At 46.6% G+C, this 13,861-nt stretch overlaps 1 protein-coding gene across 1 annotated transcript; it reads left to right on the top strand.

Annotated features, from left to right (window-relative positions):
• The first annotated feature begins 6 nt into the window (after positions 1–6).
• On the top strand, positions 7–7,803 carry STC2 (stanniocalcin 2). Its single transcript, XM_017822952.1, has 2 exons — positions 7–751; positions 4,190–7,803. The coding sequence occupies exons 1-2, from the start codon at positions 498–500 to the stop codon at positions 4,581–4,583; spliced, it is 648 nt and encodes a 215-aa protein (XP_017678441.1). The 5' UTR covers positions 7–497; the 3' UTR covers positions 4,584–7,803.
• The last annotated feature ends 6,058 nt before the right edge of the window (positions 7,804–13,861 follow it).

Raw genomic sequence — 13,861 nt, 5'->3', positions numbered from 1 at the left:
GAGAAAGTATTGACAGCTGGAGAATGGGGCAGGTGCTTATAAATCATGCATACATGTCTGTGAGTTTGTGAACTAATTTTAAAATAAAGAAAACCTAATTTGCAGTTACTGAATGGGTATCTGTTTGTGGTCCTGAGGACCTCAGCCATGGCAGGATGCCCTCTCTTTTATTTGAACCTGCTGTTCTGCCATCCTGGAAGCAAATTAATCCAGTAACTCCAGCACTGAACTACTTTAAGGTGCTTACTTTTGATCTTTCCCTCATTGGGCATTCAGCTGTTGGGTGAGAGGAAACCTCAAAGCACCAGTGAGGAAGCCCTGGATGTCTCAGATCCACTGGGATAGCAAAGCTGGGTGACTTGGCATGGTCTTTAAGGGCAGAGAAACAAGGAGAAGAGAGCGAAAAGCCATTAAGTGATACCCTTAGCACTGTAATAACCCTTGACATTGTCCTGCAGAGGAGCAGCTGGCTGGGCATAAATCAGCTGCCGTACTTAATGGACAAAAATACAGACCTACTCCATTTCTTTTCTTCTCAGGGAAAATCCTTCATTAAAGACGCTCTGAAGTGTAAGGCTCATGCCTTGAGGCATAAATTCAGCTGCATCAGCCGTAAGTGCCCTGCCATTAAAGAGATGGTGTTCCAGTTACAGCGGGAGTGCTACCTGAAGCATGACCTCTGCTCTGCTGCCAAGGAGAACGTCCAGGTCATTGTGGAGATGATTCACTTCAAAGACCTGCTGCAGCATGAGTAAGTGCCTCTGTGCTGGTGCAGTCAGAGCGTGGGAGCTCCTTCCAGGAGCGCGATGGTGCCAATGGGCTGTTTCACCTCCTTCTGGCCTTAAGCACCTCTCGTTTTCCCATGTACAAGGCCGAGGTAATGCTTTCTTTGCAGGGGCCCTTGAAGAATAGGCTGTGTACAAAGGGCTAGATGTGACTGTGGAAGGAGATGAAGTGGGTTGAAGTTGGATCTGCCTGTCCCCTTGGTCCTTTGGCAAATGCACTGTCAGCATCTGTCATTTCCAGAAGCATTTCACAATGTCTCTTTGCTTTCTGAGCTCAAAGGCATCATTCTTGACCCCAGTATCCTGTTAAAGATGACAGCTAGAGAAGGGGGAAGAAGGTTTATGCAAAGTTGTCAGCAAGATGATAATTTCTTCTTTAAATACATACTTTCAAATGTCTTGTAGTTAATTGTCCCTGAAAGAGCTGCGGTCCCCCAGGTAATCTCCCATTCATCTTATTCTTTATTAATCTCAGATGGTTTTTAATAAAACATGGAGATGTACAAAATGAAGGCAGAAGTCAGATTTTGAGGACTTCATTCCTCTGACTGGGAACACAGCTGTCCTCCAAGGAATGGCAGGCACGAATCCTATTTGGAATTGATCAAAGCTCCTACATGACAGCAACAAACCAGGCACAAGCTGCTTGTACTGACTCTTTGTGCACAAATGCAAAAATCAGAGCCAGTTTTTCTTGCAGGTGAACGTCTCACTCCCAGGCAAGAAGGCTGAGCCACAGCCTGGCATCAGGCTTAAGCTTAGAGCATCTTCCTACCACACCTCTGTGCCTTGATATTAACACAGAAACTCCAAATCCCAGCCGTCATGACAGCCAATTTTATTTTTTTTTTTGCAGAATCATTTCTTTTGGAATTTTAGCCTTGCATTTTCATCAGTATCCAAAGGAGCTGTGCTCTGATTCCCTTACTTTCTGTTGAAAACCACTCCCCTAATACTTAGCTGCAGTTGCAGAGAGATGCTTCAGTGCCAGTTTACTCACATAAATCATGTGCTGCTGTGGTTTGTACAAGCTGAACATGGTGGCCTGAAAGCAAGGCCCTTTCCATGGACATTCCTGAGGCTGGGATCAAAGGCATGGCTGGTGGCAGAGTCTGGCCTTGCCAGGGCTGCTGTGCCCAGGGCGATGGGCAGCATCCCACTGGCTGGTGGAGAGGGGAAGCAGGGCTCCATCCTGCACAGCAGCACCTGCCTGGGCTGTGTTAGCAGGCTGTAAATTGGGTACTTGGCACCAATTAACCCCCCCATCATTTGGGGATGAAAAGAGGTATGAGAGCCAAAAGCCTGTCCAAAGAGGAGTAAGTTATCCTTATTTTATGAACAGGCTAAAGCAGGAATGTGCGAAGGCAGCTGCTTATTTCTGGGGAGCTTAACTGGGGGGTTGTTGGTTGAGAAGAGACGGGTCATTCAGTGAACACCTATAATTTGCATGATCTCATTTAGCGCATCCTACACTTCAGCATCTCACGGAGTCGGAGCTCAGCTCTCCTATGTGGGACTCCCCAAATAGAACCAGCCAGCCTCCTCCCCTCCCCTAAATTTAGAGGCCATCTCTGAAGCTCTTGAACTAAGGAACTTGTTCAAGATCAATAGGCAAGTGTGGCAGAGCTGGAAATAAAATCACGTCTGCTGACTTGCAGCCTTGTGCTCAGTTCAGGTACTCTGGTCAGGCCAGCTGAACTGCAGAAAGTAAAACAGGGAAGGAGAAATGGGCCAGTATTAATCCGCAGGGCTCTGGCAGGCTCTGAATACCTGAAATATTTGGCAGCTGAGCCGCTTTTTAGTCATACCAGCGACCTTTTTTCCTACAAAGATTTTTGTAAAGGTTATGCCTAGTTTGAAGAACCAATTTATTTTTTTTTTTTTATTTCCTTCTGCTGGATTGCTTTGTATGCAACATGCTCAGTTCTCTCTTCTATTTTACATTTAAAACAAAAACCAGGAGCAGAGAAGCAAGTGGCAGCTCTCAGACTTTTTCTCTGACTATTTTGTTCTGACTGTTCTCTTCTGATGAGTGTTGTGGAACACAACCAGGGCAGTGAAGCCTCCTCCTGAGTCAGCTGTGGTGGGGTGGGGGTCAGGCTGATTTGCTATGGTGGAAGTGGTGACAGGCCTTGGCAGATTGGTCGCTGCTGCATTCCAAGTAACTTTTTTTTTAAACAGCAGAAACAATCCAACCATGGGAAATATTTTGAGATAGGGGAATAGGTGGCTCTCTAAGATTAGTGATTCAAAATGAGTTTAAGTAGTTGGGTAGTGTCAGACACTGATCATAATTGGTTAGTTTTCCTTGTTTCTTCTGACTTAGTTAGTGAGAAGAAATTTAGACTTGTCCAGAGCCACCAGAGCTGGTGGATGGTGTGCCCAGAATTTGCACGCCCACCACCCCACACAGCCACGAGTGCTGACCCTGGGCAGTTTTCCACTTGTGCTGGGGATGGTTCCTACCGTGGAAGATTTTTAAGCACGTCCTTCTGGGCCTGCAAGCAGCTGAGCGGTTGTGTCAATAGACAACATCAATATTGACCCACAAAACTTGTGACCACAACTATTTTAAAATCGCTGCACTCGGTGACCCGTGGCTGAGGAAGCCGAAGTGCCTCTGTGTGGGGACTCACAGGGATGAGGGTAGGAAGCACAAAGGGTATTTAGCTATGGCTTGTCTGGCTGGGGAAAGGTATATACTGAAAGCTGTACTCAACTCTGTAAGGAAATGAAGAAAAAGAACCTTGGTGTGGGACGAAAAAGTACCAGCAAAGTGGATTTCTGTGTGTCTGAGCTCTGTGCATTCAGATCCCAAGTTCAGATAGGATCTCGCCTGTGGTGGAGATCAATACCCAGTGCTTCAGAGATGAGAAAAGCCAAAGACCCTCTTTTTTGTTTTCACAGAGATGAGGCAGTGCCTCCCTCTTGCAGACTGGTGATTGGTGAATGCTTTGTACCTGCCAGTCACCTGGAGGTAGCAACTGCTTGATGAAGCTGATGGCTCTGGACATGAGCAAGTTTCCTTTGTGGTGTGTCCTGACTACTAAAGATGAAATGTTGTGGAAAGAGAGAGAGGCAGAAAGTATGAGAGAGCAGTTCTTCCATTTGCCAAGCAGGGAGACCTCATCTGTTCCTCTGGTGGACATTCCAGTTCTGCACTGGGAGAGTAATCAAGGCAGATCCAGTAAAGCTTTGATGGGATGCCACAGTGTCCTACAGCAAAATGGCCAATCAGAATATAGTATACTGCATAAAAAACATGCTGCAGAATTGCTCTCCAAGGCTGCCGACTCAGTGGGTGGCCAGGGCTCACACCACTGACCTGTGCTGTGCCCAGGGGACCATGAGGCAGATTCCCTTGTGTTTTTTAACTCTCCTCTCCCTGTTTCCTTTTCCTCTAGGCCATATGTTGACCTAGTGAATATCCTGCTCACCTGTGGCGAGGAGGTGAAAAAGGCAATAACAAGAAGCGTCCAGGCCCAGTGTGAACAGAACTGGGGGAGTCTCTGCTCCATCCTGAGCTTCTGCACCTCGGCTGTGCACGGTGACGCCGCCCTGGGCGCCGAGAAGAAGCCGGGTGAAGCCACCAAAGGCGGTGCTGGCCGTGGGGACATGCTGGCCCACTCTGACCCCGACCACAGGGAGAGCTCGAGAGCATCCAAGGGAGAGAGAGGTACCAAGGGCCACTTGAACGCCCACGCCCGGGTGAAAGCTGGGGGCCACAGTCCCAAAGGGGCACAAGGGATCATGGACCGGGCAGACGAACTGTCCGACTTCTCCGACATCCGGAGGTGAAAAAAGGCACCAGCTCCCCCTTCCCCCCCATCCTCCCCCTCCACCGGAATCCTCCTGAGTTCCATCTTCCCGTCTATGGACATTCCAAAGCATTTCCCATTCAGAGGTCAAGCACAGGGCATTGCAAGATATATATGGACCTCGGCAACAGTGTATATAGTAGCAAAGGGAGAGCAGTGGCAATGGGTTATCGATCCAGCAAACTCGACACTCGAGCAGCCACCAAACGTGGCAAAATGTCTCCAACTAAATTCTTTTCCCCTTTTTTATGAAACAGACATAATCTGAAATTTAGGATCTTGTTTGGGGACTGTTGGGTTGGTTTTGGGGTTTGTTTTGTTTTTTTCCCTTGGTCTCCTTGGCTGGGGAGACTGTTCCAAGAGGGCTCTGCCAGACTGCATGTGGCTGCTTGTGGCTTAGCACCTCCAAAGGTCTAGGGCACAGCCTTACAGCAGATGGCTGAATTCCAAAGGGATTTGGTTTCTGCTTGTGGCTGAGAACACAAGAGCTCCAGGCTCTCTATGTGAAGCTCTCTAATGAAGTAGCTGCCCCGTCTCTCGCACAGGAACCGTGCGGTCTGGAGCTCCACCACTTTCTCTTAACTAACTTCTGAGCCATTGTTCCCACCTGGGTGACGCTGCCTGGTTTAAGTGCCCCCCTGTTTGTTTTGAACCACTGTATAACTTGACACTTGCTAATCACAGTATCATACCCAGTCCCTTCAGCGTATCACAGGCGAGTAGTCAGCTTCCAGACAAGGCAATGTGACTGTTAAAGACTTGCACAGTGTGGAGGACCCCCAAAAGTATTCTTGTGGACCTCTAAGAACCCTGTGCATATTCTCTGCTTACATCTGCCCCTTCAGTGATACAGGTCTTCCACCCTTATAGACAGCCCAAGCCTAAAGGGATGGGTGTGGGCTCAGACAGCGAAGGACCCCATATGTTTAGTTTTTCTGTAGGGCTGCGTTGAAGGCCCATCAGAAATCTGTCTCTCCTTAGCAGTAGCGTGGTATGGTTTGCTGAGATGTGGAGCCCCACTCTAACCTGCCTATAGCTATGGTTTATCCAAATGCCAAAGATAAGGAGAGGGGATTGACTCGGGTTTTTTAATTGTTGTGCAGATAATGACCACCAGTCTCCACAGAGTGAGTTAGTAAAGATGAAGAGTGTCAAGAGCTTATTGTCTTTAAGCAGTTTCAAGTGTGAATGAGGTGTTTGGCCATATCTCTCCTACCCCCTATGCAATTGTAATTCTCAGGTTGCAGCTCTGCAATCCTATATCCCCAGATATTGTACTGGAAGTGGAGGTTAAGGCATCCACGAGGACAGAAGGGTGAGCTCTCAGCTTCCTCGAGAGAAAAAGTGAGTTTTCTTAGAAAGTGGGAATCACACCAGGGATTTGAGCCTTCTCATTTAGAAAGTTTGGGAGGAAAGCTGTGGGGGCAGGAAGGCAGTTCAGCAGGGACAGAACGTACCCAGTGAACTAACGTACGTCTTGTCGCATAGTGGGAAGGAGCTGCATAAGCAGTAGAGGGTGTTGGAATTTGGCTACAATTTCCAACTCAGATTTTAGTTACTGCTGAGTGAACACGGCTCCTAATAGCTGTATTCAGGGTTTAATGCATGGATCCACCCGCGGAAGGTAGAGGCACTGCTTTTAATAGCAACCACGTAGGAAGCAAGAGAGGACAGTTAAGTTGAAAAGGTGTGTCTCTGATCACCAGGTCTCTGCTCTAAAGACATGACCCTGATCCTGCCTGATTTTAGCAAAGTTCTCTGATAACATTTTTGTTTGACTCAAGTGGGAAGAGGTGGGATCAGGCCAGATGCTATAGCAACAAAGACCATGGTGATGTGCCAGTGGGTGTGGCAGCTGCACCACTGGGCTGGTGACAGCTCTGCCATTCCTGGGGCACCCAGGCTGTCCCATGGAGCAGCTTGGGAAGGTTGGTTTGGGTCTGAGTGTTGGCCACCTCCTCTGCTCCAAAAGGTGGTACCATGAGAAGGTTTCTAGCATGTGCCTCCATGGGTTTCCTGCAAGCGTCCTCCCCCCCGGTGGCACAGAGCCACCACGAAGAACAAGCTCAAACCAAAAAGACAATCCAAGCATTTTAGCAAAAAAAAAAAAAAAAAAGAAAAGGAAAACAAATGCAAACCAGAAACAACTTGCTACCAGTGCAATGTTCTTGCATTGAACTAAAATAAGATCCCTCTGTCATTAGAGGTCTGATTCATCAATGGGAACCAAACATAGAGATCTACATCCTTGAATGTCTCAGTCAACATATCACCTCAGCATGCATACAGTTTTATTTGTATTCATTGGTTCTGTGGGGAAAACTGTATATTCCCCTTGTTTAGTCAATGAAAATTGGGGGGGGGGGAGGACAAGCTGTGGGTGGGAGGGATTTTTGTATAAGGCATCATTTTTTTTCCTCTGTGTGTGAAGATTTTATGTGTTCATCTACTGATTCCACATATGCTATTATTGTAAATATTTAACATTTCTATTTATTATAGTGTCCCCATTTAAAAAAGAACACTGCTGGCTATGATAATTTAAACGTATGTCATGACCTGTGTTGTATATATTCATGCCACTAGTATGGGTTTTTTTATGTTTAAAGCTGCGTAAATATAGTTTTATACAGTTCCATAATGTTATTGACAGCATAAATCATTTATTTATTGTTAAACCTTCTTTCATATCTAACAGATAGGGTGCGTCTTACCCGAGATTATTTTATTGTGACATCTACATAGCCTTAATTCTTTATAAAATGAAAAAAAAAAGTCCATTTAGATACTGTATGATGCTTTAATTAACATTCCTTATGAACTTGCTGTTCATAGAGGAGGTTTAGCTTAAAAGCCAAGGTATGAATGTTTCCTTTATGCTTTGCATCTGGAATGAGCCTTGTTCTGGAATGAAAATACTGCAAGAAGCAAAACGCCTACTGGAAAAAGATAGCAGTAAACCCTGGAAAATGCTGTCCTAACTTACAGTGCTGAACTAAAAGGAGAAAAAAAATAAAATTAAAAAAATACAAACTGTCCTTAATTCCAAATCTCTGGGAGAAAAACATACTAGTTTTATCTCATGTAGAATTTGCAGCCAAATAAGCTTGTAAATAAAGAAAATGCATATGGCTTTAGAGAAAGCTCTGTACCTTTCACACTATTATTTTCCTTAAACACTAATAAATGTTTTGAATAAGTCTGTGGCTGGGTTTTGTTTAGCTGGAATTTCAGCTGCTGTGATAAGGTGGTAAGAAAAGCCCTCTGAAGCTGAGCCAGGAGCTTCAGCCAAGAGGGGCAGAGGTAATTTGTCTGCTCGTCCCCCCACAGCCCGTCCCCTGTGCCAGCCAGGCAGGACATGGGGACAGAGCCAACCCTTCCTCTGTATAGCAGGGAGAGCCAGAAGAGAGACTTTGTCCCCGGCCTGTCATTCCCCTAGGAGAGGGAGACCTCGCTCACTGCTTATCTGGGACCTGGAAGCTTGGCTTGAGGGCAGAAAGGGAGATGTGGAATAAATTATAGGATGAAAAACACAGGGAGCAGAAGCTCATGCCCTTCTCAAGCTCAGACAAAGCCTCTGCTTGTTTCAGGAGATTTTTCCCTTAGCAGGAGCCATGGATTGGGTTCACTGCAGCATGTCAGAGCCACCTCATCTGCTTTAAATTAGTCTGTATTCACCTTAGGAAAGGAGCAGGGAGTGCAGGTACTTAAGGGTTTCTTCTTACTGCCCTGATGATCTTGGATTACAAAAGCCCCTTGCGAGCTGGCACACTCTGCTCAGCCACGTTGGCTTTAGGCACAACTCAGCATCCATAAGTGCATCCCATAGGAACCAGGAAGGGGATCTGTGGCTGACCACAGCACCTGCCTGTGGGCAAGGTGTTGGCAGCCCCCAAAGCCCCAAGCGCTGGATTTCTGCCAGACCCATTAAGAAATACAACAGCAACACTTTCTAAAAGCTGCAATAGCTGATAAGGTTTGTTCTGCATGTATAAAAGACTCAGTTCATGTAACAGCAAGAGTTATCCCTTCACGATTTTACCTTAGAACCAGAGGACATTCATTTGGCTCTCCACTGTCAGCTATTAATAATATATCAATAAGTACCAGCCAGTGGCTCCATACAGGGATGTAACAGGCACATGCAGGAGCTGTAATTCTCTCTCAAATCAGGTATCAAAATCTTAAACGGTTACTGGAGTTTCAGCAAAGGAGAAAAGCAAAATCCTAAGGTTTACAAAAAGCAAACTGCAGAAACAGCCCTTTGTGTTGTCTCCAAAGTAATTTTCATACAGTGTCAGGGTGTAGGCAGCAAAGGGATGGGGAAATTATGAGAAAGCACCTCAGAACATAAAGCACGGGGGTTTTTTTTTAAGGCTGCTTGCATGAAAAAGCACATTTTTAACACTCCTTCTGTGGGGTTTAAAAATAACTAATCCAGTTGAAGCCTTCGGATGAGATGGGCTTCACAAGCATAAATGTGATTTGCAGCAATCTAGGACCTGTAGCATTTCTTTGCCTGTAAGTGCAGCAGCTCTTTATAATCCTGTCATGGACTGTCGTCAAACACCAACGAGAAAGTGCATTTTGCCAGCAGAACTGTGAGAGAGTTTGATGGGATGTGAACCCAGATCATCCTGCAGTCAGGCTACAGCCAAGGAATAGCTTGTGCTGGTGCTGGACCCCTCGTTGGCCCATTGCATTTTTTTTTTTTTGCAGGAGCTCTGATGCAGCTGAGGTAGCTGCATTCTGCCTCTACCATCCTCCTTGCAATTTCAGCCTTAAAAAGGAATTTTTTGTCTTCTAATGTGTAACATGGTGAGAGTGCATTCTGCTCCCAAAAGTGGCAAACGTTAGTGACAGAGAAATGATCCTCACCTCCCCTTAGGACATCATGTCTCACAAAATAGCACAGCCAGTATCAGCGTGTTGACATTAAAAAGTACAGAGGCACTGAGACAAAAAGAAACACTAAAACAGACTGCAGAGCAGGGATTCTGCATTGCACAACTCTCTAATGTATGTTTAATACCAGCATATAAGTCTGCTTCTGCAACCAGACTTGTCCATCTCACATTGGCCTCTTTAGCCACCAGTGTGCTTGTAGCAAATGTGGGTAGAGTCCTTCCCAAATCTTCATTTGCAAAGCCTAGCCATGATGATGACAAGTCTGCTTCAAGACTGGAATGATCTTACTTCAATTTGGTCCGAGTCACTCTATAAGTGAGGTAAGGAAAATCAAATCCAGGCAATTCAAACTGCAAATGCACATCAACACACAGGTCTCAGCCAACTGAACAAACCCCAGCAAGATTCATACATGTGGTCCACTTGGATTTATTCTCTTTACGGGCTCCCTGTCTTGCCTCCCAAAAGAACAAAATTAATTCCAGATATTGGCTTGCTCAGGCATACCAAAACATTTACAAATGTATATGGCAATATACATATGTCAGCCCACACGGTGAGCTGAGTCAGAGCTACTGCCAGCGCTTCTGCCTGATCTTCCCAGGTTCCCAGGTACTGCCCTTCGCTCTCCTCCCTGAGCCCACGCCTGGAATTGCCAGGAGAGCCGAGGCAGCTCCGGAGCAGCTCTTTGCTGCGTCACGCCTGAGGAATTCATCGCAGCGATCTTCCCAGGTGAGGGAATAGGTAAAGCTTCCTGGGAAGCCTCTCAGCGCTGCATTTTTAAAGCTATTTCCTGACATCTCACCAGAAACACAAATCCCACTCAGTTTTCACTGCTAGTTATGTTCGTGTTTCCATGCTCTCCTCGCAGACTCTCGCAGGAAAGGCTTCTCTCACACCTGCTAAAGTCAGAGATTGCTGCCTGCTCCCCCAGTGACAAGTACAGCAGATCTCCAGCCTTGAGCAATGCCAGGCAGCCTGACCCATCCTGCTCCCCTGTCCTGTGACCAGCTAAAATTGAATCAAGGAGAGGGGATGCAAGGGCTGCAGCTGGACCTCCCCGGAGGCAGAAGTTCCACTGATGCCTTGCAAGGGTCTGTTCCTGCAGCCCCAGCACTAACAGATCCTGGCGCAGGGCTGGGGCTAAGCATAGCCATATAATCAGTGAAATCCTAAAAATTTTTGTTCCTGTACATTTTCTTTATGGAAAAGCATCCCAGGCAGTGGAGCTTTGCATTTTGAAATCAAAACCTCATGTCTTTCTTGACTGGGTATGTGAAATGGGGACTTGAGAGTTGAAAGATGTGCCAAATTATGGGAAGCTGCAGGGGCTCAGAATTCCTATCTCCGAGGATACCGACTGTTACAGCCTTGACCTTTTCTGCAAATACCATCCTCCCTTATAAAAACGAGGCTTGGCGTTTATTTAGAAATTCTTTTCAAGTAAGAAGTCATCTTTGGAGAGCCTGCTATGAGGTTCTCCATTTACACGGGGATGTAGGGGGTTTTTAAGGGTATTCTGACACTGCTGGAAGGCAGTGTCCTGGGGGCAGTGCCACTGGAACCAGTGTTCTGGATATGCTGGTGGGAGTGTCAGTGGCTCTGGTGACACCACAGAGATCAGCCCTGACCTGTAGTTCCGCAAGAGGAACCTCAACAGGGTCGAAACCAAGCCTGGATTTGCTTTCACATAGCAAGAACAAAATGCCCCTGTGACACAGACAGCACCAGCTTCCCCAGTGTCTTTGGAAACAGCAGCTTATGGAAGAGGTAAAACCAGGCTGCATTTTAACACAGCACAGGATCAGCCCTCTGCTATCTAAGTCATAATGGCACGTAATCCCCTCTCTAAACCCCACTTCCATTTCTCAAATTTTCTGCAGTTTGTATCTGCTTTTCTCTATCCCACAGTCGCACCAGGCTACATTTGTCACCCATGAATAATCCCACTTACATTGCAGAGTCTCTTCCTACCCTGGAGAAAAATGCAGTGGGAGGTGTGGGGAAGCTCAGTGAAAGCTGACAGCCAGGAGAGACTGGGAAAGGCCTACAGAGCTCCTTATTTAGATGTCCTATTTTAAGATAAAATGAAGAGGAACTATGCACATTCAGCATTTTGTTAAACTGACATGAAACCAAGTCACTACAAAATCAGTTTGCAGAGGGATGCAGTGCACATGCTTGAAGCCTTCTGTAAAATATTATTATTATTTATGATTGCAGCAGCTCCTGGCTGTCAGCAAGTCCCAACCTTGGGGCTACTGATCCATGTATCACAGGAGAAAATCCTGGCCAAGAAGAGTTTCCGTTGGTAGAAGGAAACATTGCCCTTTGCCTCCCCAAGCAGAACACGAAATAGTGCCTACCTGGGCACTCAGCATTAACTCACTGCACAAGATGCCTTGGAACAGCAATGACAGGAATTACGTGGTTTTTGCTCACATCTACCACCTACACTTGCTGGCCCCAAAGCTGACACTGAGGATGAGTCTGCAGAAGCCCATTAAAAACATTTTAGCCTGTACAGAAAGAGGGAGTTAAAGGAGCCAGGATACCTTGAAGGGGACAGAGAATGCCCAGGGAAGCTGAAACTGCTCTTCACCAAGAAAGGGCTCCTGAGGGTCCCAGCAGCCCATGGCTGACTCTGCAGATTCCTGGAAGAGGAGATGTATTTTGTGGCTCTCTGCATTACATGGACTAGTGAAAGCTGGGCACAGCCAACGATCCAGGACTGGGGAATGAGTTTGGATAATAATTAAAGGCCCAATCTTGCATTCACCAAAGCCTCTGGTAAAACATCTTATTGATAATAGCAGGACAATCGGATTAGGCTTCTGCTGGAGTTGGGAATCACTGAAGATTTCTTGACTCCATGGGTTTATCAGGGATAGTCTTGTCAAAATCAGAAAATAGATGAGGCTGAAAATAATCTGTTCTCAAACATCCCACATTCAGACATGCCTGATTTGAGGCACAGGGTTTTTTTACAGCACTCCCTAAGCACAGACCATTTGCAAACCATGAAAGGGCAGGCAATCCATAGTACCTTTCCACAAAATCCAGAACTGAATTGTGGCCATCCTACACATAATGGCCTCTGCCTTTCCTTCTGCTGGTCACATATCACAGCTTTAGTACAGCCTGGAAAAAAGGTCAGGCCCTTCAGAGGAGAAAACACCAGCTATACCTCCCCAGTGAAAACGGCAGCAGGATGATACCATTTATTTGGGAAAATACAGCAATTATTCTGAGCAATAGCAGAGATGACAAAAACTTGAAAGGGTGGATTAAAAAAGGACCAGAGACAGTACTGAGAACATGTGATGATGCTGTTTAAGCACATAAACTCATTTAGGAGCTTGCTAGGAACAAGCTGTTCTTACGGCATTGCCAGCGTGACCGGAGACAAGAACACCATTACGGTCCAATTGACCAATAAGTTGGTCAAACCCTCTCTCGTGAGACTGCCAGCCAAATTTGTAAACATTGAAGGTCAGATAAACATACAAATGTTGCAATTTATTGGACTCACATTCCCCTGGCGATTCACCTGTTTTGTTCTGTTGGGACTGAGAGTTCAAGTGGATGGTGGGCAGCTCACAGGAGGATCATGTTCTCTACCAGCACAAGGCACAGGCAGGACAGAGAGGGCAGAGGCCACAGTGGGAAGCCCAGGCTTCACAGGAAAAACAAACTCCAGAGCAACACCCACCCTTATCTTCAAAAGAAAAACACAAGTATTCTCCAATCTTTGCAATTCTCTCAAGGATGAGAAAATGAGCCAACTTAAAATCCTTCAGGGGCCATAAAACCAGGTACTGCCAGTGAGGGATCACTTTGGAGCAACACTAGCAGGATTTATCCAGGGAGGTGGCTCACCTGCAACAGGCACAGCATTTGCCTAGCAATATCAGAGTGAAACGAGGTCAGTGGAGGGGCGGCTACATGAAAGGCAGAGGCCAGTTCAACCCAGGAGATCCCCAGCCCCTGTCCCCACGTGCACCCTTCACGAGGCATGTTTGTTGTGGTGAGCACGTCTGTCCTTAGGGCAGGAACTGACAGGAGCCGCCGTGGGATCCAAGGTTGTCCCCTGGCTGCCACTACGGTGCCCCAGGTGTAGCTGCACCACAGTACACACATAGTAAGGGTTACACAACCCTGGCTCTCTTACGCTTGATGATACACACACCCACAAGCCCAGCTCACTCCTCCAGCAGAAATACAGCCGGGCCATTCACGGGGACCCTCCCGTGGCACTGGTCGTGTTGCACCAGCGTGGTAGGAGGGCTGGTGACCCCAGTCTGCTATTTGGTATTGGATAAATCAAAAATTATCCTGATTGCAATCTCA

This window comes from Lepidothrix coronata, unplaced genomic scaffold (assembly GCF_001604755.1).
Source record: "Lepidothrix coronata isolate B3197 unplaced genomic scaffold, Lepidothrix_coronata-1.0 Scaffold100, whole genome shotgun sequence".
NCBI classification, from domain to species: Eukaryota; Metazoa; Chordata; class Aves; order Passeriformes; family Pipridae; genus Lepidothrix; species Lepidothrix coronata.
Note: the sequence above shows the minus strand (reverse complement) of the source record. Positions and strands in the feature narration are given on the sequence as shown.

Coding starts and splice junctions, on each gene's coding strand:
- STC2 (XM_017822952.1), top strand. CDS start 498: ATGGACAAAAATACAGACCTACTCCATTTCTTTTCTTCTCAGGGAAAA. Junction 752..4,189: donor AAAGACCTGCTGCAGCATGA/GTAAGTGCCTCT, acceptor CTTTTCCTCTAG/GCCATATGTTGACCTAGTGA.